The following is a 26,040-nucleotide window of genomic DNA, read 5'->3' on the forward strand; positions in this document are numbered from 1 at the left end:
TGGAAAGAGCAGGGGGTCTTCTTGGGGACAGTTCAGTGGTAGTTTGTGTGTGTGTGTGTGTGTGTGTGTGTGTGTGTGTGTGTGTGTGTGTGTGTGTGTGTGTGTGTGTGTGTGTGTGTGTGTGTGTGTGTGTGTGTGTGTGTGTGCGTGTATATATTTGTGGTGAATAGATGTGTGTGTGTGTGTGTGTGTGTGTGTGTGTGTGTGTGTGTGTGTGTGTGTGTGTGTGTGTGTGTGTGTGTGTGTGTGTGTGTGTGTGTGTGTGTGTGTGTGTGTGTGTGTGTGTGTGTGTGTCTAGGTCTTCTTGGGACAGTGTAGGCCCAGTCTCAAGCAGTAGCAGACGGTGTTGAAGAGGCGACAGCGGCAAGAGGCGCAGGGGTCACAGCAGGGGGTATGATAGAGACAGCTCTCCATCAGACGACCACACTGCTGGGCAGGAGCTGCAGGCTCAGGCTTGTGTTTCTGAAACATCGCCCACAGGGCAAAATATGTTTGAACACCCCATATCAGTAAATGAGGCCTTATTACTGGGGGACCAGTAATGCTCTGGCTCTAGTATAAGGAATAGGGTTTGCTGGGAGTTGTTCAGTTTAGAGTTTGTGCCAGGTGTTTCGCTCTTTCATTTCATTTGTCCCCGTGAGTGTAATATTGATGTCACAGTGCCCACGGATCTATTCTTTAGTCTGCCATTTGGTGCCAGCAGTGGGATTTGAAGCCACGCCTCTTGTGCCTCGCTCTCTGCTCATATAATTTGACTGTTTATTTGATTTGTCCCCTCAAAGATAGTATAACACACTGATTAAACCTTGAGTCAAAGTTGCAGTGTCGATGGATCCATATTTTTACCGTCAGCCTTACAATACTATAATTTACACAATTATAGTTACAGCTAAATCACTATTACGATTTCAGCTATCACAGTAGCCTCTCGTCTGACACTCATAAGGAAAAACTCCCATAGATGATTGCGAAGTTAGTTAATGACTACGGGAAGTAATTCATGTTTATATCCAGACAATTACATTTGAGATGGATCAATTTCGGGTTAATTTCTTCCTACAGTAATTATTCTACTTAAAACGTTCCGGTCCTCGGCAGTTACCAGAGGCTTTTCTAAAGAAGTTTACAGTAGTGAGTGCATACATGTTCATACTGGTCCCCCATGGGAATCAAACCCACAACCCTGGCGTTGCAAGTGCCATGCTATACCAACTGAGCCACACAGTTTGTCCTCACAACCTCTTTAACCATGATTTAGTACATTATTCCTGCTATAGTTCTAAAGGGGGTAGAGATTTAGGGTCAGCAGGTAGCCTAGCGGTTAGAGCGTTGGGACAGGAACCGAAAGGTCGCCAGATCGAATCCCCGAGCTGACAATGTAAAAATCTGTTGTTCTGCCCCTGAACAAGGTAGTTAACCCACTGCTCCTAGGCTGTCATTGTAAACAAGAATTTGTTCTTAACTGACTTGCCTAGTTAAACAAAGGTTTACATTTTTAAAATACAAAATGTACAACTTACTGCAACACAGTGTTGTCCCTGGCGGGGTGAAATCTTTCTCCTGGCAAACAGTCTCCTGGGTTTCCCTTGGCTCCAAACTATAGTTGGAAATATGAAACAAGCATGCATTAGACCAGGTGATTTTGGACATTTGAAAAGGTCCTGAGAACGTCTGTGCAAGTTGTTCAGTAGAACAGCCCATTAATAAAAGTGTGCAACATTTCCTGGTGTTTTTTCCTCACACACCCCCCCCCCAAAATTGGCTGGTGGTCCCAGTCTGAACATGCATGAATCCATATTATGAAGTATATTTGTAATTCAGGTGAACTATCCCTTTAAGAATGCAACCTTTTACTCTAAATGTCGTAATGCCAAAATAGTTCCATCATAAAGAGGTCATCTGATGCAGTACATACACAGCATCGGGTGGTGGAGGCTGGATGAAAAAGTTTCACTTTTCAGTCCAACCTTGGGATGAATGGTACTTGTTATTTACGACTGCCAGAATGTTGTATGTAGACGAACACAATTTACTATGCTTTATGATACGAAACAGTACAGCCCTATCGTACATCATTGCATCTTAATATTTCCTCCTATCATGAGCCCAAAATCCCAAAGCACAGCGAGAACTAAATGGCCATTAATGTTAATGACAAATTATTCAAATAATTGCCAAAGTAAACCAAGCCTGATTCATAAACCCAATGGAGACTTTGTCCCCAGAAGGCTTCCAAAGCATTGACTGTTTTTCGAGATTTAATCTCTTTTAAACAAACTCAGACGCAATAACTCATATGACGATGGCTTATAAAGGCCCCCACCAGAGGGCAATGCGGCCCCTATTTCAACATAATTCCTGTTCTATAGCAGAAATGGTCCTTTAGGTTCCACCTCCGAAGAAGGACGCAGGCTGCTTATACAGTGAGCACCATAATTCATTGGACAGTGCCCATTATTTTGGTTCTGTAATATAGCACTTTTAGTTTGAAAGGATACAATGACAAGAAGGGTGGAGTGCAGACAGTTAGCTTTAATTTGAGGGTATTTTCATACATATCGGATGAACCGTTTATAAATTCTAGAAGCTTTAATACATTTTCAGGCATCAAAAAACATTGGACAGTTTGACATAATGTAGAATAAAGTAATCATTGTTTAAATATTTGGTCGCATATCCCTTGCATGCAATGACTGCTTGAAGTCTGCGATGCATCGACATCACCAGATGCTGGGTATCTTCCCTGGTGATGCTCTGCCAGGCCTGTACTGCAGCCATCTTCATTTCCTGCTTGTTTCGGGGACTTATTGCCTTCAGTCTCTTCTTCAGCATGTAAAAATGCATGTTCAATTAGATTCAGATCTGGTGATTGACTCGGCCAGTCAAGGATTTTCCACTTTTTGGTCATCAAAAACCCCTTCGATGCTCCAGCAGTATGTTTAGGGTCATTGTCTTGTTGCATGACGAAGTGCCGTCCAATGAGTTTTGAGGCATTTGGTTTTATCTGAGCAGATCAAATATTTCTGTAGACTTCAGAATTCATTGTTCTACTTCTGTCTGTAGTCACATCAACGATGAAGACAAGTGAGCCTGTTCCACTGGCAGCCATTACAGGCCCAAGCCATAACACCCCCTCCACCGTGTTTCACGGATGAGGTGGTATGCTTTGGATCATGGGCATGTCTTCTTTTCCTCCACTTTCCTCTTTCTATCACTCGGATACATGTTAATCTTTGTCTCATCTGTCCACAATACTTTTTTCCAGAACTCTTTGGGCTCTTTTAGGTGATTTTTCAGCTAACTGTAATCTGTCCTTTGTGTTCTTCAGGCTTATCAGTGGTTTGCATCTTGTAGTGTTTCCTCTGTAGTCCTGCTGGTGTAGTCTTCTACGTATGGTAGACTTTGACACATCTACACCTGCATCCAGGAGAGTGTTTTCGATCTGTTGGGCTGTTGTCAGGGGGGGTTCTCTTCACCATAGAGACTATTCTCCGGTCATCCACTACAGTGGTCTTCTTCAGTCTACCGGGTCTTTTGACATAATTGAGTTCACTGGTTGTTTTCTTCTTGTTAATGATTTGGAGCGAGTGGTCGCATTGGCGCTTCGCTCCCGCAGGTAGTATAACTTTTTACATTTCATTATATTTCATTATAGCACAACGGTTTGATTTGTCTAATCTTAGCAAAAAGAGAGCGAGAGTTGCACCCCTTCTGAAAAAACCTACACTCGATCCCTCCGATGTCAACAATTACAGACCAGTATCCCTTCTTTCTTTTCTCTCCAAAACTCTTGAACGTGCGGTCCTTGGCCAGCTCTCCCGCTATCTCTCTCTGAATGACATTCTTGATCCAAATCAGTCAGGTTTCAAGACTAGTCATTCAACTGAGACTGCTCTCCTCTGTATCACGGAGGCGCTCCGCACTGCTAAAGCTAACTCTCTCTCCTCTGCTCTCATCCTTCTAGATCTATCGGCTGCCTTCGATACTGTGAAGCATCAGATCCTCCTCTCCACCCTCTCCGAGTTGGGCATCTCCGGCGCGGCCCACGCTTGGATTGCGTCCTACCTGACAGGTCGCTCCTACCAGGTGGCGTGGCGAGAATCTGTCTCCTCACCACGCGCTCTCACCACTGGTGTCCCCCAGGGCTCTGTTCTAGGCCCTCTCCTATTCTCGCTATACACCAAGTCACTTGGCTCTGTCATAACCTCACATGGTCTCTCCTATCATTGCTATGCAGACGACACACAACTAATCTTCTCCTTTCCCCCTTCTGATGACCAGGTGGCGAATCGCATCTCTGCATGTCTGGCAGACATATCAGTGTGGATGACGGATCACCACCTCAAGCTGAACCTCGGCAAGACGGAGCTGCTCTTCCTCCCGGGGAAGGACTGCCCGTTCCATGATCTCGCCATCACGGTTGACAACTCCATTGTGTCCTCCTCCCAGAGCGCTAAGAACCTTGGTGTGATCCTGGACAACACCCTGTCGTTCTCAACCAACATCAAGGCGGTGGCCCGTTCCTGCAGGTTCATGCTCTACAACATCCGCAGAGTACGACCCTGCCTCACACAGGAAGCGGCGCAGGTCCTAATCCAGGCACTTGTCATCTCCCGTCTGGATTACTGCAACTCGCTGTTGGCTGGGCTCCCTGCCTGTGCCATTAAACCCCTTCAACTCATCCAGAACGCCGAAGCCCGTCTGGTGTTCAACCTTCCCAAGTTCTCTCACGTCACCCCGCTCCTCCGTTCTCTCCACTGGCTTCCAGTTGAAGCTCGCATCCGCTACAAGACCATGGTGCTTGCCTACGGAGCTGTGAGGGGAACGGCACCTCAGTACCTCCAGGCTCTGATCAGGCCCTACACCCAAACAAGGGCACTGCGTTCATCCACCTCTGGCCTGCTCGCCTCCCTACCACTGAGGAAGTACAGCTCCCGCTCAGCCCAGTCAAAACTGTTCGCTGCTCTGGCCCCCCAATGGTGGAACAAACTCCCTCACGACGCCAGGACAGCGGAGTCAATCACCACCTTCCGGAGACACCTGAAACCCCACCTCTTTAAGGAATACCTAGGATAGGATAAGTATCCCCCCCCCCTTTAAGATTTAGATGCACTATTGTAAAGTGACTGTTCCACTGGATGTCATAAGGTGAATGCACCAATTTGTAAGTCGCTCTGGATAAGAGCGTCTGCCAAATGACTTAAATGTAATGTAAATGTAATGATGAACCAAACTGTTGACTTGGGCCCAGGGTTTTTGCAATGTTCCTGATTGATTGATATTCATTTCTGAGCCTTATGACGGCCAGCTTCATTTGCATCGACACTGCTGTCTTCCTCATGTTGTCACACCCCAACAACAACCTCCAAAGGCAACAGCAAAGTCTAGAATCAATACTATTCATCAACAGCTCTCCTGCATTCACTAACGACACAAATTAATACACCTGTCTAATGACACACATCTGTGAATCCAATTCAACAAATACTTGTAGTACCTTAAAATGGGGGGGAACATGTACAAAACGTCATTTCTAAAAGGTTAATCCGATATGTATGAAAATACACTCAAATTAAAGCTGAAAGTCTGCACTTCACCCTCATTGTCATTGTATCATTTCAAACTCAAAGTGCTAGAGTACAGAACCAAAATAACAAAACAATTTTCACTGTCCTATTAATTATGGTGCTCACTGTCCATATTCACGAATTGGAGGTGGGATTGTGGAGGGTAGAAATAACAACAAGTAGGCCACTGACAGCTGTCAGTGTAGCTAGCTAGCATGCTAACATTATCTAGCCAACGAATGTTATCTGTTGTTGCTACACCTTATTCAAAAGACGAGTCAGCTAACCTATGGCTGGGTCTGAAGCTGGATGTCTCATAAGCATGTAGGGTAAACTTTGCCACAGATGGATAGGGGAAACCAGTATCATTGACTTTGCCACAGATGGATAGGGGAAACCAGTATCATTGACTTTGCCACAGATGGATAGGGGAAACCAGTATCATTGACTTTGCCACAGATGGATAGGGGAAACCAGTATCATTGACTTTGCCACAGATGGATAGGGGAAACCAGTATCATTGACATTGCCACAGATGGATAGGGGAAACCAGTATCATTGACTTTGCCACAGATGGATAGGGGAAACCAGTATCATTGACTTTGCCACAGATGGATAGGGGGAAACCAGTATCATTGACTTTGCCACAGATGGATAGGGGAAACCAGTATCATTGACTTTGCCACAGATGGATAGGGGAAACCAGTATCATTGACTTTGTCACAGATGGATAGGGGAAACCAGTATCATTGACTTTGCCACAGATGGATAGGGGGAAACCAGTATCATTGACTTTGCCACAGATGGATAGGGGAAACCAGTATCATTGACTTTGCCACAGATGGATAGGGGAAACCAGTATCATTGACTTTGTCACAGATGGATAGGGGAAACCAGTATCATTGACTTTGCCAACTATTGTTATCTTCAAAGTTTTGTCATCTTCCAGAAATTGCAGCCGCGAATCCGCCATAGAAATAGAAAGAATAAGATGACGTTCCGGTAATATGGATAGCATGGTTCTCACAGCTAGGGGAAGTGAAATGATAGGCTACAATGACTTTGCTCATGATGCAAGCTACAAATGAGTTGTAATAACACCCTGAACGCATTGCGCACGAAACACCAAAACTTGATGTAAAAACAGCACAAAATAGATAAAAAAACGTTTTTGGAATCTCCTTTTACGGGGGCAAAAAGAGATTCAACGGACAACAACGGACACGGACGACAACAACGGTCATGAAACAGAACAGGAACTGTGTCTGGACAGTGGAAAAATAACGACATCGTCGCTGACACAAGGGATCACACTGAGGTGCAGACAACCATAGAGGGTGTGATCAAAAAGTAATGGAGTTCAATATTGCGCAGCTGCGTGTAATGATGATGACAGATGCGTGAGAGCTTTTGTCCCGAACCCATTACGGTGTTTCATTTATCAAGCTTATGGTCATGTGGCAGCAGTGTGTAAGAGGGAGATTCCTAGATGTGAGAAGTGTTTAGGAGGACATGAGACAAGGGAATGTGTAGTATCAGTGGGAAAATGTGTATGTTTAAACTGTAGGGGTACCGATGGTGCTGCAGATCACACGTGTCCAGTGAGAGAAAAGCAGGTTGAGGTTGCTAGGTAGAAGATAGTAGTAGAGGAAGATGGGTCCAGCGTGAAGGATCCTGTGACTAGGCCAAGGTCAATAGAGAGTGATAGGAAAAACATGCACTTCTGTAAGGTTGTTGTGTTGGCATGTATGACCATGGTTGTCAACTGTACCGCAGGACTGGAACATAATAAGGATGGATGTTGTGGTGGTAGCTGCAGAGAACGATAGCGTCCCGTCCTCCCAGGCTGCTGGTCTGGTGCAGGAACAGAAAGGGCTAAAGTAGTGGAATAGTGATGAGGTTTTAATTGGTGTTGGGTTAGTTGGTAGTTTATCACAAAGTGTAATGAATTCAAAATAGTAGGCTGACGCACAGCCAATGCAGAAGGTGGCGGCATGCACCTATGGCATTTGTTTGCAGACCGACATAATACCAAAGAAGAAGAAGACCTTTACAAGCCATATTGAACTTGAAATGTAAATGTGATATTGAACGTGAACGTTGAAAGCAGTATTGTATTTTGTCCAGTCCTTGAAGCTGTTTGTGGTCACAAAGGAAAATGGGAGTAATTTAGAAGTAGGCTACGTATGGGAGATGAATGACAATCATTTTCATTACAGTTTTAGTAATAAAGGTAGGCTATACAAAGGTATCCCATTCAGTGGCGGATGGTGGGAAGAGCTATAGGAGGACGGGCTCATTGTAATGGCTGGAATGGAATCAATATGTCAATAGTCAAATATGTGGTTTCCATATGTTTGATACCTTTTCATTTCTTTAATTCCAGCTATGACAATGAGCCCGTCCTCCTATAGCTCCTCCCACCAGCCTCTACTGATTCCATTCCATATGTTATGCACAGCAATTACAATTTTATTAGTCTACATGGTGGGAACTGCATGCATGGTCGGGTGACATTTTATAATGATGATATTGTAAAAATCGCATGTCTATATTATAGTGCTGAGCATGAACTGCAATTTCGGCGACTAATTGAGAGTTGTAGGTTCAATTATTCTATTTCCTTAGTTTTTTTTTCTGTGAGCTGAGGTGCGCAGTGGCAGTTTCTCTAGAGATGAATCAGATCAAGCCCGAACTGTGTGATGTAGTTTCAACGGGCCAAAAAGCTGCAGGAAATGTGGTAATTAACTACAATGACCATAATCCCTTGTACGCCTACTTGTCTGGTCTGTGTTTCTTTTAAGCTTAAAAGAGAGATGACTGTTCAAGAGGAGACTGTGCAAAAGGAACAGAGATTCGAGAGCAGTTGGCATGTGAGGTGTCTCTACATGAAAATACATGATCTAAATGATTGATAGTTGGTATTCAGCAGCCATAAAAGCATGGTCTTATTTACTTTGAAGAGCAGCAGCTCTTTATAGATGAGATGATGACTTAGAATTAAATAATAAAGTCATCAAATAAAACAAATGTACTATGCACAACAACTGAAATATTTTATTAAAGTCATGTGTATAAATGATGGTTAATAAATGGTCAATCACTACCATCACGGAACTTGTATTCATTGTTTTATTCTGTGTTGTTACAATGTTACAATTGTTAAATGCACGGTGCATTTATTGTTTAAAACAATATTTGAAACCGATTACTTTGATAATTTATTAATCGAACTGAAATCAAACCAACCTCAAAAAGCACTAATCGCTCATCACTACTATTTAATCTCATCAATATTATTTTCATATATAGAGTGTGCGACTCTCTTTATTTGAATAGTTTTATTTGCTATTCGTCAGCACCTCCACATAAAATAATTTTTCTGGGTATGCGCCAACTGATGTTTTTTTATTCACAATGAAATAATGGAAATTGTTTGCCATATACTTCCTTTAAACAAATGCAAAATGTACCACATAAACCATCACCCTAGCAATCTGTCAATAATTATATATATAAAAAAATATATATATAAAAAAGATACAGTGTCTTCGGAAAGTATTCAGACCCCTAAACTTTTTCTACATCACATTAGAGCCTTATTCTAATATATATTAATTGGTTTGTTTTTTTCACCAATCTACACACAATACCCCATAATGACAAAGCAAAAACAGGTTTGTAGAAATTTTAGCAAATGTGTTAAAAATACAAATATAACATATCACATATACATAAGAATTCAGACCCTTTACTCAGTACTTTGTTGAAGCACCTTTTGGCAGTGATCAGTGATTACAGCAATGAGTCTTCTTGTGTATTACGCTACAAGCTTGGCACACCTGTATTTGGGGAGTTTCTCCCAATCTTCTCTGCAGATCCTCTCAAGCTCTGTCAGGTTGGATGGGGAGCGTTGCTGTATAACTATTCTCAGGTCTCTCCAGAGATGTTTGATTGGGTTCAAGTCCGGGCTCTGGCTGGGTCACTCAAGGACATTCAGAGACTTGTCCCGAAGCCACTCTTGCATTGTCTTGGCTGTGTGTTTATGGTTGTTGTCCTGTTGGAAGGTGAACCTTCGCCCCAGTCTGATGTCCTGAGGGCTCTGGAGCATGTTTTCAGCAAGGATCTCTCTGTACGTTGTTCTTTTCATCTTTCCCTCGATCCCCACAGCATGATGCCTCCACCACTATGCTTCACCGTAGGGATGGTGCCAGGTTTCCTCCAGACGTGATGCTTGGCATTCAGGCCAATGTGCTCAATCTTGGTTTCATCAGACCAGAGAATCTTGTTTCTCATGGTCCGAGAGTCTTTAGGTGCCTTTTGGCAAACTCCAAGCGGGCCGTCATGTGCCTGTCATGTTCCTTTTTCGCCAGCAGCATACTACTCTGCATCCTACTGCTGGCTTGCTTCTGAAGCTAAGCAGGATTGGTTCAGGTCAGTCCCTGGATGGGAGACCAGATGCTGCTGGAAGGGGTGTTGGAGGGCCAGTAGGAGGCACCCTTTCCTCTTGTCTAAAACAAAGATCCCAATGCCCCAGGGCAGTGATTGGGGACATTGCCCTGTGTAGGGTGTTGTGTTAAATGGGTGTCCTGACTCTCGGTGGTCACTAAATGTCATGTTTTGTCTTATATTGTCTTGTCATTATGCTTTCCCTTCTGTTCGTTTCCCCCTGCTGGTCTTATTAGGTTCGTTCCCTTTTTCTATCCCTCTCTCTCCCCCTCCCTCTCTCTCCTCTCTCTATCGTTCCGTTCCTGCTCCCAGCTGTTCCTCATTCTCCTACTCACTCATTTAGTCTTTTCACACCTGTCCCCTATCTTGTCCTCTGATTAGAGTCCCTATTTCTCCCCTTGCTTTCCGTTTCTGTCCTGTCGGATCCTTGTATGATGTTCGCTGTGCTGTGTCATTGTCTCGCCCTGTCGTGTCTTGTCTCCTTCAGATGCTGCGTGTGAGCAGGTGTCTGAGTCTGCTACGGTCGGTGCCTTCCCGAGGCAACCTGCAGTTAATGGTCGAGTCTCCAGTCTGTTCTCGTCACTACGAGTGGATTTGTGGAAGTTTTTTTCATGTTTTGTTTTCTGCTTTGATTGTCCAGGAGTATTGCTTTTATCCTTTACTGGAATAAAGACTCTGTTTTCGCCAAGTCGCTTTTGGGTCCTCATTCACCTGCATAACAGAAGGATCCGACCAAGAATGGACCCAGCGACTACGGATTCTCGTAACACTGCCGTCGAGATCCAGGGAGCTATGCTCGGCAGACACGAGCAGGAATTGTCTGCTGCTCGTCATGCCGTTGAGACCCTGGCCGCTCAGGTTTCCGACCTCTCTGGACAGTTCCAGAGTCTTCGTCTCGTGCCACCAGCTACTTCCTGGTCTGCCGAGTCTCCGGAACCTAGGGTTAATAACCCACCTTGTTACTCCGGGCAGCCAACTGAGTGCCGCTCCTTTCTCACCCAGTGTGATATTGTGTTCTCTCTCCAACCCAACACATACTCAAGAGAGAGAGCTCGGGTTGCTTACGTCATATCACTCCTTACTGGCCGGGCTCGAGAGTGGGGCACAGCTATCTGGGAGGCAAGGGCTGATTGTTCTAACAATTACCTGAACTTTAAAGAGGAGATGATACGGGTTTTTGATCGTTCAGTTTTTGGTAGGGAGGCTTCTAGGGCCCTGGCTTCCCTATGTCAAGGTGATCGATCCATAACGGATTACTCTATAGAGTTTCGCACTCTTGCTGCCTCTAGTGACTGGAACGAGCCGGCGCTGCTCGCTCGTTTTCTGGAGGGACTCCACGCAGAGGTTAAGGATGAGATTCTCTCCCGGGAGGTTCCTTCCAGTGTGGACTCTTTGATTGCACTCGCCATCCGCATAGAACGACGGGTAGATCTTCGTCACCGAGCTCGTGGAAGAGAGCTCGCGTTAACGGTGTTTACCCTCTCCGCATCGCAACCATCTCCCTCCTCCGGCTCAGAGACTGAGCCCATGCAGCTGGGAGGTATTCGCATCTCGACTAAGGAGAGGGAACGGAGGATCACCAACCGCCTGTGCCTCTATTGCGGACTTGCTGGACATTTTGTCAATTCATGTCCAGTAAAAGCCAGAGCTCATCAGTAAGCGGAGGGCTACTGGTGAGCGCTACTACTCAGGTCTCTCCATCAAGATCCTGTACTACTATGTCGGTCCATCTACGCTGGACCGGTTCGGCTGCTACATGCAGTGCCTTGATAGACTCTGGGGCTGAGGGTTGTTTTATGGACGAAGCATGGGCTCGGAAACATGACATTCCTCTCAGACAGTTAGGGAAGCCTACGCCCATGTTCGCCTTAGATGGTAGTCATCTCCCCAGTATCAGATATGAGACACTACCTTTAACCCTCACAGTATCTGGTAACCACAGTGAGACTATTTCCTTTTTGATTTTTCGTTCACCTTTTACACCTGTTGTTTTGGGTCATCCCTGGCTAGTATGTCATAATCCTTCTATTAATTGGTCTAGTAATTCTATCCTATCCTGGAACGTTTCTTGTCATGTGAAGTGTTTAATGTCTGCTATCCCTCCTGTTTCTTCTGTCCCCTCTTCTCAGGAGGAACCTGGTGATTTGACAGGAGTGCCGGAGGAATATCATGATCTGCGCACGGTCTTCAGTCGGTCCAGAGCCAACTCCCTTCCTCCTCACCGGTCGTATGATTGTAGTATTGATCTCCTTCCGGGGACCACTCCTCCTCGGGGTAGACTATACTCTCTGTCAGCTCACGAACGTAAGGCTCTCGAGGATTATTTGTCTGTGTCTCTTGACGCCGGCACCGTAGTGCCTTCTTCCTCTCCTGCCGGGGCGGGGGTTTTTTTTGTTAAGAAGAAAGACGGTACTCTGCGCCCCTGCGTGGATTATCGAGGGCTGAATGACATAACGGTTAAGAATCGTTATCCGCTTCCCCTTATGTCATCAGCCTTCGAGATTCTGCAGGGAGCCAGGTTCTTTACTAAGTTGGACCTTCGTAACGCTTACCATCTCGTGTGCATCAGAGAGGGGGACGAGTGGAAAACGGCGTTTAACACTCCGTTAGGGCATTTTGAGTACCGGGTTCTGCCGTTTGGTCTCGCTAATGCTCCAGCTGTTTTTCAGGCATTAGTTAATGATGTACTGAGAGACATGCTGAACATCTTTGTTTTTGTCTACCTTGACGATATCCTGATTTTTTCACCGTCACTCGAGATTCATGTTCAGCACGTTCGACGTGTACTCCAGCGCCTTTTAGAGAATTGTCTCTACGTGAAGGCTGAGAAGTGCGCCTTTCATGTCTCCTCCGTCACTTTTCTCGGTTCTGTTATTTCCGCTGAAGGCATTCAGATGGATCCCGCTAAGGTCCAGGCTGTCAGTGATTGGCCCGTTCCAAGGTCACGTGTCGAGTTGCAGCGCTTTCTAGGTTTCGCTAATTTCTATCGGCGTTTCATTCGTAATTTCGGTCAAGTTGCTGCCCCTCTCACAGCTCTTACTTCTGTCAAGACGTGCTTTAAGTGGTCCGGTTCCGCCCAGGGAGCTTTTGATCTCCTCAAGAAACGTTTTACATCCGCTCCTATCCTCGTTACTCCTGACGTCACTAAACAATTCATTGTCGAGGTTGGCGCTTCAGAGGTGGGCGTGGGAGCCATTCTATCCCAGCGCTTCCAGTCTGACGATAAGGTTCATCCTTGCGCTTATTTTTCTCATCGCCTGTCGCCATCGGAACGCAACTATGATGTGGGTAACCGCGAACTGCTCGCCATCCGCTTAGCCCTAGGCGAATGGCGACAGTGGTTGGAGGGGGCGACCGTTCCTTTTGTCGTTTGGACTGACCATAAGAACCTTGAGTACATCCGTTCTGCCAAACGACTTAATGCACGTCAACCTCGTTGGGCGTTGTTTTTCGCTCGTTTTGAGTTTGTGATTTCTTATCGTCCGGGTAATAAGAACACCAAGCCTGATGCCTTATCCCGTCTCTTTAGTTCTTCTGTGGCTTCTACTGATCCCGAAGGGATTCTTCCTTATGGGCGTGTTGTCGGGTTGACAGTCTGGGGAATTGAGAGACAGGTTAAGCAAGCACTCACTCACACTGCGTCGCCGCGCGCTTGTCCTAGTAACCTTCTTTTCGTTCCTGTTTCTACTCGTCTGGCTGTTCTTCAGTGGGCTCACTCTGCCAAGTTAGCTGGCCATCCCGGCGTTCGAGGTACTCTTGCTTCTATTCGCCAGCGCTTTTGGTGGCCTACTCAGGAGCGTGACACGCGCCGTTTCGTGGCTGCTTGTTCGGACTGCGCGCAGACTAAGTCAGGTAACTCTCCTCCTGCCGGTCGTCTCAGACCGCTTCCCATTCCTTCTCGACCATGGTCTCACATCGCCTTAGACTTCATTACCGGTCTGCCTTTGTCTGCGGGGAAGACTGTGATTCTTACGGTTGTCGATAGGTTCTCTAAGGCGGCACATTTCATTCCCCTCGCTAAGCTTCCTTCCGCTAAGGAGACGGCACAAATCATCATCGAGAATGTGTTCAGAATTCATGGCCTCCCGTTAGACGCCGTTTCAGACAGAGGTCCGCAATTCACGTCACAGTTTTGGAGGGAGTTCTGTCGTTTGATTGGTGCTTCCGTCAGTCTCTCTTCCGGTTTTCATCCCCAGTCTAACGGTCAAGCAGAAAGGGCCAATCAGACGATTGGTCGCATACTACGCAGCCTTTCTTTTAGAAACCCTGCGTCTTGGGCAGAACAGCTCCCCTGGGCAGAATACGCTCACAACTCGCTTCCTTCTTCTGCTACCGGGCTATCTCCGTTTCAGAGTAGTCTGGGTTACCAGCCTCCTCTGTTCTCGTCCCAGCTCGCCGAGTCCAGCGTTCCCTCCGCTCAGGCGTTTGTCCAACGTTGTGAGCGCACCTGGAGGAGGGTGAGGTCTGCACTTTGCCGTTACAGGGCGCAGACTGTGAGAGCCGCCAATAAACGTAGGATTAAGAGTCCTAGGTATTGTTGCGGCCAGAGAGTGTGGCTTTCCACTCGTAACCTTCCCCTTACGACAGCTTCTCATAAGTTGACTCCGCGGTTCATTGGTCCGTTCCGTGTCTCCCAGGTCGTCAATCCTGTCGCTGTGCGACTGCTTCTTCCGCGACATCTTCGTCGCGTCCATCCTGTCTTCCATGTCTCCTGTGTCAAGCCCTTTCTTCGCACCCCGTTCGTCTTCCCCCCCCGTCCTTGTCGAGGGCGCACCTATTTACAAGGTACGTAGGATCATGGACATGCGTTCTTGGGGACGTGGTCACCAATACTTAGTGGATTGGGAGGGTTACGGTCCTGAGGAGAGGAGTTGGGTTCCATCTCGGGACGTGCTGGACCGTTCGCTGATTGATGATTTCCTCCGTTGCCGCCAGGATTCCTCCTCGAGTGCGCCAGGAGGCGCTCGGTGAGTGGGGGGGTACTGTCATGTTTTGTCTTATATTGTCTTGTCATTATGCTTTCCCTTCTGTTCGTTTCCCCCTGCTGGTCTTATTAGGTTCGTTCCCTTTTTCTATCCCTCTCTCTCCCCCTCCCTCTCTCTCCTCTCTCTATCGTTCCGTTCCTGCTCCCAGCTGTTCCTCATTCTCCTACTCACTCATTTAGTCTTTTCACACCTGTCCCCTATCTTGTCCTCTGATTAGAGTCCCTATTTCTCCCCTTGTTTTCCGTTTCTGTCCTGTCGGATCCTTGTATGATGTTCGCTGTGCTGTGTCATTGTCTCGCCCTGTCGTGTCTTGTCTCCTTCAGATGCTGCGTGTGAGCAGGTGTCTGAGTCTGCTTCGGTCGGTGCCTTCCCGAGGCAACCTGCAGTTAATGGTCGAGTCTCCAGTCTGTCCTCGTCACTACGAGTGTATTTAAGTTTTTTTCATGTTTTGTTTTCTGCTTTGATTGTCCAGGAGTATTGCTTTTATCCTTTACTGGAATAAAGACTCTGTTTTCGCCAAGTCGCTTTTGGGTCCTCATTCACCTGCATAACACTAAAGATCCCATGACACTTATTGTAAGAGTAGGGGTGTTAATCCTGGTGTCCTGGCTAAAATTCCCAATGTGGCCCTCATATCATCATGGTCACCTAATCATCTTCAGTTTACAATTGGCTCATTCATCTCCTCTCCCCTGTAACTACTCCCCAGGTTGTTGCTGTAAATGAGAATGTGTTTTCATTCAACTTACCTGCTTAAATAAATACCATAAAAATGACTGAAAAGTGGCTTCTGTTTGGCCACTCTACCATAAAGGCCTGATTGGTAGAGTGCTGTAGAGATGGGAGAACCTTCCAGAAGGACAACCATCTCCACAGAGGAACTCTAGAGCTCTGTCAGAGTGACCATTGGGTTCTTGTTCACCTCCCTGACCAAGGCCTTTCTCCCCTGTTTGGCTGGGGGCCAGCTCTAGCAAGAGTTTTGGTGGTTCCAAACTACTTCCATGTAAGAATGATGGAGGCCACTGTGTTCTTGGGGACCTTCAATGACGCATACATTTTGGTACCCTTCCCCAGATATGTGACCCCACACAATCCTGTCTCAGAGCTCTACGGACAGTTCCTTTGACCTCATGGCTTGTTTTTTCTCTGACATGCACTGTCAACTGTGGTACCTTATATAGAACAGGTGTGTGCCTTTCCAAATCATGTCCAATCAAGTTGTAGAAACAAGGATGATGAATGGAAACAGGATGCATCTGAGCTCAATTTCAAGTCTCATAGCAAAGGGTCTGAATATTTATGTAAATGAGGTATTTCTAAGGTATTTTTTTATTTAAAAATAAATAAATTTGCAAATATAACAAAAAAAACGTCACTTTGTCATTATGGGGTATTGTGTGTAGATTGCTGAGGATTTGTATTTATTTAATCAATTTTAGAACAAGGCATTACAAAATGTGGAAAAAGTCAAGGTGTCTGAATACTATCCTTAGACACTCTGTGTGTGTGTGTATATATATATATATATACACTGCTCAAAAAAATAAAAGGGAACACTAAAATAACACATCCTAGATCTGAATGAATGAAATTTTCTTCTTAAATACTTTTTTCTTTACATAGTTGAATGTACTGACAACAAAATCACAATTATCAATGGAAATCAAATTTATCAACCCATGGAGGTCTGGATTCGGAGTCACACTCAAAATTAAAGTGGAAAACCACACTACAGGCTGATCCAACTTTGATGTAATGTCCTTAAAACAAGTCAAAATGAGGCTCAGTAGTGTGTGTGGCCTCCACGTGCCTGTATGACCTCCCTACAACGCCTGGGCATGCTCCTGATGAGATGGCGGATGGTCTCCTGAGGGATCTTCTCCCAGACCTGGACTAAAGCATCCGACAACTCCTGGACAGTCTGTGGTGCAACGTGGCATTGGTGGATGGAGCGAGACATGATGTCCCAGATGTGCTTAATTGGATTCAGGTCTTTGGAACGGGCGGGCCAGTCCATAGCATCAATGCCTTCCTCTTGCAGGAACTGCTGACACACTCCAGCCACATGAGGTCTAGCATTGTCTTGCATTAGGAAGAACCCAGGGCCAGCATATGGTCTCACAAGGGGTCTGAGGATCTCATCTCGGTACCTAATGGCAGTCAGGCTACCTCTGGCGAGCACATGGAGGGCTGTGCGGCCCCCCAAAGAAATGCCACCCCACACCATGACTGACCCACCGCCAAACCGGTCATGCTGGAGGATGTTGCAGGCAGCAGAACGTTCTCCACGGCGTCTCCAGACTCTGTCACGTCTGTCACATGTGCTCAGTGTGAACCTGCTTTCATCTGTGAAGAGCACAGGGCGCCAGTGGAGAATTTGCCAATCTTGGTGTTCTCTGGCAAATGCCAAATGTCCTGCACGGTGTTGGGCTGTAAGCACAACCCCAACCTGTGGACGTCGGGCCCTCATAACACCCTCATGGAGTCTGTTTCTGACCGTTTGAGCAGACACATGCACATTTGTGCCCTGATGGAGGTAATTTTGGAGGTAATTTTGCAGGGCTCTGGCAGTGCACCTCCTGCTCCTCCTTTCACAAAGGCGGAGGTAGCGGTCCTGCTGCTGGGTTGTTGCCCTCCTACGGCCTCCTCCACGTCTCCTGATATACTGGCTGTCTCCTGGTAGCGCCTCCATGCTCTGGACACTACGCTGACAGACACAGCAAACCTTCTTGCCACAGCTCGCATTGATGTGCCATCCTGGATGAGATGCACTACCTGAGCCACTTGTGTGGGTTGTAAACTCCGTCTCATGCTACCACTAGAGTGAAAGCACCGCCAGCATTCAAAAGTGACCAAAACATCAGCCAGGAAGCATAGGAACTGAGAAGTGGTCTGTGGTCACCACCTGCAGAACCACTCCTTTATTGGGGGTGTCTTGCTAATTGCCTATAATTTCCACCTGTTGTCTATTCCATTTGCACAACAGCATGTGAAATTCATCAGTGTTGCTTCCTAAGTGGACAGTTTGATTTCACAGAAGTGTGATTGACTTGGAGTTACATTGTGTTGTTTAAGTGTTCCCTTTATTTTTTTGAGCAGTGTATATACACAGTGCCTTCGGATAGCATTCAGACCCCATGACTTTTTCCACATTTTGTTACAGAATATATATATATATAAACAGTTGAAGTCAGAAGTTTACGTACACCTTAGCCAAATACACCAAATATCACCTCCACCCTACCTGACACCCTAGACCCACTCCAATTTGCTTACCGCCCAAATAGGTCCACAGACGATGCAATCTAAACCACACTGCACACTGCCCTAACCCATCTGGACAAGAGGAAAACCTACGTGAGAATGCTGTTCATCGACTACAGCTCGGCATTTAACACCATAGTGCCCTCCAAGCTCGTCATCAAGCTCGAGACCCTGGGCCTCGACCCCGCCCTGTGCAACTGGGTACTGGACTTCCTGGCGGGCCGCCCCCAGGTGGTGAGGGTAGGCAACAACATTTCCACCCCGCTGATCCTCAACACTGGGGCCCCACAAGGGTGCGTTCTGAGCACTCTTCTGTACTCCCTGTTCACCCACGACTGCGTGGCCACGCACGCCTCCAACTCAATCATCAAGTTTGCGGACGACACAACAGTGGTAGGCTTGATTACCAACAACGACAAGATGGCCTACAGGGAGGAGGTGAGGGCCCTGGGAGTGTGGTGTCAGGAAAATAACCTCACACTCAACGTCAACAAAACTAAGGAGATGATTGTGGACTTCAGGAAACAGCAGAAGGAACACCCCCCTATCCACATTGATGGGACAGTAGTGGAGAGGGTAGTAAGTTTTAAGTTTCTCGGCCTACACATCACAGACAAACTGAATTGGTCCACCCACACAGACAGCATCGTGAAGAAGGCGCAGCAGCCTCAGGAGGCTGAAGAAATTCGGCTTGTCACCTAAAGCACTCACAAGCTCTACAGATGCACAATCGAGAGCATCCTGTCGGGCTGTATCACCGCCTGGTACGGCAACTGCTCCACCCACAACCGCAAGGCTCTCCAGAGGGTAGTGAGGTCTGCACAACGCATCACCGGGGACAAACTACCTGCCCTCTAGGACACCTACATCACCCGATGTCACAGGAAGGTCATAAAGATCATCAAGGACATCAACCACCCGAACCACTGCCTGTTCACCCCGCTATCATCCAGAAGGCGAGGTCAGTACAGGTGCATCAAAGCTGGGACCGAGAGACTGAAAAACAGCTTCTATCTCAAGGCCATCAGACTGTTAAACAGCCACCACTAACATTGAGTGGCTGCTGCCAACACACTGACTCAACTCCAGCCACTTTAATAATGGGAATTGATGGGAAATGATGTAAAATATATCACTAGCCACTTTAAACAATGCTACCTAATATAATGTTTACATACCCTACATTATTCATCTCATATGTATATACTGTACTCTATATCATCTACTGCATCTTTATGTAATACATGTATCACTAGCCACTTTAACTATGCCACTTTGTTTACATACTCATCTCATATTTATTTATTTTTATTTTTTATTTCACCTTTATTTAACCAGGTAGGCAAGTTGAGAACAAGTTCTCATTTACAATTGCGACCTGGCCAAGATAAAGCAAAGCAGTTCGACAGATACAATGACACAGAGTTACACATGGAGTTAAACAAACATACAGTCAATAATACAGTATAAACAAGTCTATATACAATGTGAGCAAATTAGGTGAGAAGGGAGGTAAAGGCAAAAAGGCCATGGTGGCAAAGTAAATACAATATAGCAAGTAAAACACTGGAATGGTAGTTTTGCAATGGAAGAATGTGCAAAGTAGAAATAAAAATAATGGGGTGCAAAGGAGCAAAATAAATAAATTAATTAAATACAGTTGGGAAAGAGGTAGTTGTTTGGGCTATATTATAGGTGGGCTATGTACAGGTGCAGTAATCTGTAAGATGCTCTGACAGTTGGTGCTTAAAGCTAGTGAGGGAGATAAGTGTTTCCAGTTTCAGAGATTTTTGTAGTTCGTTCCAGTCATTGGCAGCAGAGAACTGGAAGGAGAGGCGGCCAAAGAAAGAATTTGTTTTGGGGGTGACTAGAGAGATATACCTGCTGGAGGGTGTGCTACAGGTGGGAGATGCTATGGTGACCAGCGAGCTGAGATAAGGGGGGACTTTACCTAGCAGGGTCTTGTAGATGACATGGAGCCAGTGGGTTTGGTGACGAGTATGAAGCGAGGGCCAGCCAACGAGAGCGTACAGGTCGCAATGGTGGGTAGTATATGGGGCTTTGGTGACAAAACGGATTGCACTGTGATAGACTGCATCCAATTTGTTGAGTAGGGTATTGGAGGCTATTTTGTAAATGACATCGCCAAAGTCGAGGATTGGTAGGATGGTCAGTTTTACAAGGGTATGTTTGGCAGCATGAGTGAAGGATGCTTTGTTGCGAAATAGGAAGCAAATTCTAGATTTAAATTTGGATTGGAGATGTTTGATATGGGTCTGGAAGGAGAGTTTACAGTCTAACCAGACACCTAAGTATTTGTAGTTGTCCACGTATTCTAAGTCAGAGCCGTCCAGAGTAGTGATGTTGGCCAGGCAGGTAGGTGCAGTTAGCGATCGGTTGAAGAGCATGCATTTAGTTTTACTTGTATTTAAGAGCAATTGGAGGCCACGGAAGGAGAGTTGTATGGCATTGAAGCTTGCCTGGAGGGTTGTTAACACAGTGTCCAAAGAAGGGCCGGAAGTATACAGAATGGTGTCGTCTGCGTAGAGGTGGATCAGGGACTCACCAGCAGCAAGAGCGACCTCATTGATGTATACAGAGAAGAGAGTCGGTCCAAGAATTGAACCCTGTGGCACCCCCATAGAGACTGCCAGAGGTCCGGACAGCAGACCCACCGATTTGACACACTGAACTCTATCAGAGAAGTAGTTGGTGAACCAGGCGAGGCAATCATTTGAGAAACCAAGGCTGTCGAGTCTGCCGATGAGGATGTGGTGGTTGACAGAGTCGAAAGCCTTGGCCAGATCAATGAATACGGCTGCACAGTAATGTTTCTTATCGATGGCAGTTAAGATATCGTTTAGGACCTTGAGCGTGGCTGAGGTGCACCCATGACCAGCTCTGAAACCAGATTGCATAGCAGAGAAGGTATGGTGAGATTCGAAATGGTCGGTAAATCTGTTTGTTGACTTGGCTTTCGAAGACCTTAGAAAGGCATGGTAGGATAGATATAGGTCTGTAGCAGTTTGGGTCAAGAGTGTCCCCCCCTTTGAAGAGGGGGATGACCGCAGCTGCTTTCCAATCTTTGGGAATCTCAGACGACACGAAAGAGAGGTTGAACAGGCTAGTAATAGGGGTGGCAACAATTTCGGCAGATAATTTTAGAAAGAAAGGGTCCAGATTGTCTTGCCCGGCTGATTTGTAGGGGTCCAGATTTTTCAGCTCTTTCAGAACATCAGCTGAATGGATTTGGGAGAAGGAGAAATGGGGAAGGCTTGGGCGAGTTGCTGTTGGGGGTGCAGTGCTGTTGACCGGGGTAGGAGTAGCCAGGTGGAAAGCATGGCCAGCCGTAGAAAAATGCTTATTGAAATTCTCAATTATGGTGGATTTATCAGTGGTGACAGTGTTTCCTATCTTCAGTGCAGTGGGCAGCTGGGAGGAGGTGTTCTTATTCTCCATGGACTTTACAGTGTCCCAGAACATTTTTGAGTTAGTGTTGCAGGAAGCAAATTTCTGCTTGAAAAAGCTAGCCTTGGCTTTTCTAACTGCCTGTGTATAACGGTTTCTAGCTTCCCTGAACAGCTGCATATCACAGGGGCTGTTCGATGCTAATGCAGAACGCCATAGGATGTTTTTGTGTTGGTTAAGGGCAGTCAGGTCTGGGGAGAACCAAGGGCTATATCTGTTCCTGGTTCTAAATTTCTTGAATGTGGCATGTTTATTTAAGATGTTTTTTTTTTTAAATATCCAGGCATCCTCTACTGACGGGATGAGATCAATATCCTTCCAGGATACCCCGGCCAGGTCGATTAGAAAGGTCTGCTCGCTGAAGTGTTTCAGGGAGCGTTTTACAGTGATGAGTGGAGGTCGTTTGACCGCTGACCCATTACGGATGCAGGCAATGAGGCAGTGATCGCTGAGATCTTGGTTGAAGACAGCAGAGGTGTATTTAGAGGGGAAGTTGGTTAGGATGATATCTATGAGGGTGCCCGTGTTTAAGGCTTTGGGGGGGTACCTGGTAGGTTCATTGATAATTTGAGTGAGATTGAGGGCATCAAGTTTAGATTGTAGGATGGCTGGGGTGTTAAGCATGTTCCAGTTTAGGTCGCCTAGCAGCACGAGCTCTGAAGATAGATGGGGGGCAATCAGTTCACATATGGTGTCCAAAGCACAGCTGGGGGCAGAGGGTAGTCTATAGCAGGCGGCAACGATGAGAGACTTGTTTTTAGAGAGGTGGATTTTTAAAAGTAGAAGTTCAAATTGTTTGGGTACAGACCTGGATAGTAGGACATAACTCTGCAGGCTATCTTTGCAGTAGATTGCAACACCGCCCCTTTGGCAGTTCTATCTTGTCTGAAAATGTTGTAATTTGGAATTAAAATGTCAGAATTTTTGGTGGTCTTCCGAAGCCAGGATTCAGACACAGCTAGAACATCCGGGTTGGCAGAGTGTGCTTTAGCAGTGAATAGAACAAACTTAGGGAGGAGGCTTCTAATGTTAACATGCATGAAACCAAGGCTATTACGGTTACAGAAGTCATTTTAAGAGAGCGCCTGGGGAATAGGAGTGGAGCTAGGCACTGCAGGGCCTGGATTCACCTCTACATCGCCAGAGGAACATAGGAGTAGAATAAGGGTACGGCTAAAAGCAATAAGAATTAGTCGTCTAGAACGTCTGGAACAGAGAGTAAAAGGAGGTTTCTGGGGGCGATAAAATAGCATCAAGGTATAATGTACAGACAAAGGTATGGTAGGATGTGAATACAGTGGAGGTAAACCTAGGTATTGAGTGATGAAGAGAGAGATATTGTCTCTAGAAACATCATTGAAACCAGGAGATGTCATTGCATGTGTGGGTGGTGGAACTAATAAATTGGATAAGGTATAGTGAGCAGGACTAGAGGCTCTACAGTGAAATAAGCCAATAAACACTAACCAGAACAGCAATGGACAAGACATATTGACATTAAGGAGACGCATCCTTAGTCGAGTGATCAAAAGAGTCCAGTGAGTGGAGTGGTTGGTTTGGGGGTCACGGCGATTTAGACAGCTAGCCAGGCCATCGGTAGCAAGCTAGCATAGGATGGAGGTCTGTTGTCAGCCACCTCTTGCGTTCCGTCAGTAGATTAGTGGGGTTCCGTGTGGTAGAGGGGATTAGTCCAAATCACACAACAACAACAAAAAATAAAAACAATAGATATAGTTATAGAGGCCCAAGAAGAAACATAATAATAATAAAAATAAATAAATTGTCCGATTGTCTATTCTGAGAGCAGCCGGTAAGACAGCTAACGGTTAGCAGGCCGCAGATGGGCGTTCAGGTAACGTCGCGACGGAGGAGCCAGCCAGATCTCCTTCGGGTAGATAACGTCGGCAGTCCAGTTGTGAAGGCCCGGTGGGGCTCCGCGTAGGCGGTAAAACGGGTCCGGATAGTTGACTACAGCCCAGGAGTGATTGACGGAGCTCAGGAGTGATTGACGGAGCTGGCTAGCTCCGGAGTAATTGATGTTTGCTCCGGAATCGACGAGAGCAGATAGACACACGCATAGCAGCTAGCTAGCTGTGAGATCCGGGAATGAATGTCCAGAGAGCAGTTGAAATCCAAGGACATTGAGAGAAAAATTGGTCCGGTATGTTCCGTTCCGAGCCGCGCTGCGCCGTACAAAACTGGCGATAGATTTTCGAGCTAAAGGATAGCTGATGACCACAAACCGTGGTTAGCTGAATACTAACGATTTGCCAGTAAAGAAGCTAACTAGCTTCTGAACTAGCTTCTGATTAGCTTCTAGCTAGCTCCTGGCTAGCTTCTGGTTAGTTTCTGGCTAGCTTCATGGAGTTTCTGGCTAGCTTCTGGCTAGCTTCTTGGAGGATTGCAGATTTGAGGTAAATAATACTTATTTATAAATATAAATTGGTGAGGTGGGTTGCAGGAGAGTGTTTTGAAGATAAGTTGATGGAAAATAAAAATAAAATGTATGTGAAAAAAAGTTGTAAATATATATATATACAGGACACGACAAGACGAGGACAAAAGACGTCTGAACTGCTATGCCATCTCGGGGAATATGTATATACTGCACTCAATACCATCTACTGTATCTTGCCTATGCCGCTCTGTACCATCACTCACTCATATATCTTTATGTACATATTCTTATCCCCTTACACTTGTGTCTATAAGTTAGTAGTTTTGGAATTGTAAACTAGATTACTTGTTGGTTATTACTGCATTGTCGGAACTAGAAGCACAAGCATTTCGCTGCACTCGCATTAACATCTGCTAACCATGTGTATGTGACAAATAAAATTTGATTTTATTTTGATTTTATTTGATTTAAACTCAGTTTGTCACAATTCCTGCAATTTAATCCTAGTAAAAATTTCCTGTCTTAGATCAGTTAGGATCAGCACTTTATTTTAAGAATATGAAATGTCAGAATAATAGTTGAGAGAATGATATATTTCAGCTTTTATGTCTTTCATCACATTCCCTGTGGGTCAGAGGTTTACATACACTCAATCAGGATTGCCTTTAAATTGTTTAACTTGGGTCAAACGTTTCAGGTAGCCTTCCACAAGCTTCCCACAAGCTTCTCCTGACAGAGCTGGTGTAACTGATTCAGGTTTGACAAGGCTCTATCTGAACTACAGTCATCGTATTACAGAAAAAACTTTTTTTGACCTGAAATTAGTATTGAATGCAGCTAAAAGTATTGTCACGGTGCTGACTTTTGCCCAATGCCTGCAGCAAAAGCCTCTACCCCGTCCTCTGGCTGGGCAGAGTACTTTGGGACTTTAGTTACTTCGGTGTAACAAGGGCCTTGCCGTGCGGCCCTACCAACCCTTCTATTTATTCGTAATGGCCCTTCGCGTGAGTTGGGTTTGTTCCTTCGTTCACGTTGTCACTCCCTTATTGTCCGGTCTAGTATGAGGCCTTGGATAGATATACTCCTATTTAAATATTATTAAGCGTTATGGATTCCTCCTATATTTCTTTACCCTCAAGTTATCTTTACCTATGTATATATCAATACCTAATAACAACTCCTAGTAGTTATTATGCTCGTCAGCTAGTAGTCACTCGGGAAACTAGTATTGGTATATGTTTTGACTTCCTTAAAAATATATTATTGTCCACACAATGAAATATTCTTTAGTGCAATCACTTTAACCTATAACCAGGGTCACTTTCTGTTCAGTGAGAGTGTCAAAGGCGTTTGCTCTCCAGATCGTTAATCTGGCCTAGTTGTCAAAGTTTCAAGCTTTTATTAAGTCACTCTGTTTTTTGTCTTATACACTTCATTACAATTCAATGGTTATACAGTTTCTCAATACAACAATAATGCTCAATCAATCCTTAATGCTTTAAGCTATGCCAGATAATATTGCAAAACTTTAAATGCGTTAACACTTCTAACAATATTGACTAAATAGCAAAAATAGTTCAATTACCTTAAATGCTCAGCCCCTTGGTCACTTTCCCGTAATCGGTATTCTCGCAGCGATGACGCTAGATTCCGAATTCCAGTATCTTAATACACTTACAACTCTGTGTATGGACTCAATATATTGTAACTGGTATTTTGCTGTTTCCTTGTATTGCCAATCACATCTGTACCTGATGTCTCACTGAGTGACCGCCACTTTGTCTGTATTCAAGAGGTGTTTAGACCTCTGTTTTTCGTAGACTCAGTCTCGGGGGTCACCAAGTTCAACCAAGTATATTCAGATAGTGATCCAATAAGTACATAGACAAAATAATCCAATTTTCTAATA

General features: G+C 45.5%; 1 protein-coding gene across 1 annotated transcript in view; it reads right to left on the reverse strand.

The window, feature by feature from the left end:
- Positions 1-294: 294 nt before the first annotated feature.
- Positions 295-26,040, reverse strand: part of LOC124010148 (agouti-signaling protein-like) — a 31,442-nt gene continuing 5,696 nt past the window's right edge. Inside the window, exons 2-3 of the mRNA XM_046322524.1 lie at positions 1,521-1,597; positions 295-462 (exon numbers count right to left, since the gene is read on the reverse strand). Coding sequence (XP_046178480.1) covers positions 295-462; positions 1,521-1,597 — 245 coding nt within the window. The remainder of the gene's footprint in view (positions 463-1,520; positions 1,598-26,040) is intronic.

Source organism: Oncorhynchus gorbuscha, linkage group LG22, assembly GCF_021184085.1.
Source record: "Oncorhynchus gorbuscha isolate QuinsamMale2020 ecotype Even-year linkage group LG22, OgorEven_v1.0, whole genome shotgun sequence".
NCBI classification, from domain to species: Eukaryota; Metazoa; Chordata; class Actinopteri; order Salmoniformes; family Salmonidae; genus Oncorhynchus; species Oncorhynchus gorbuscha.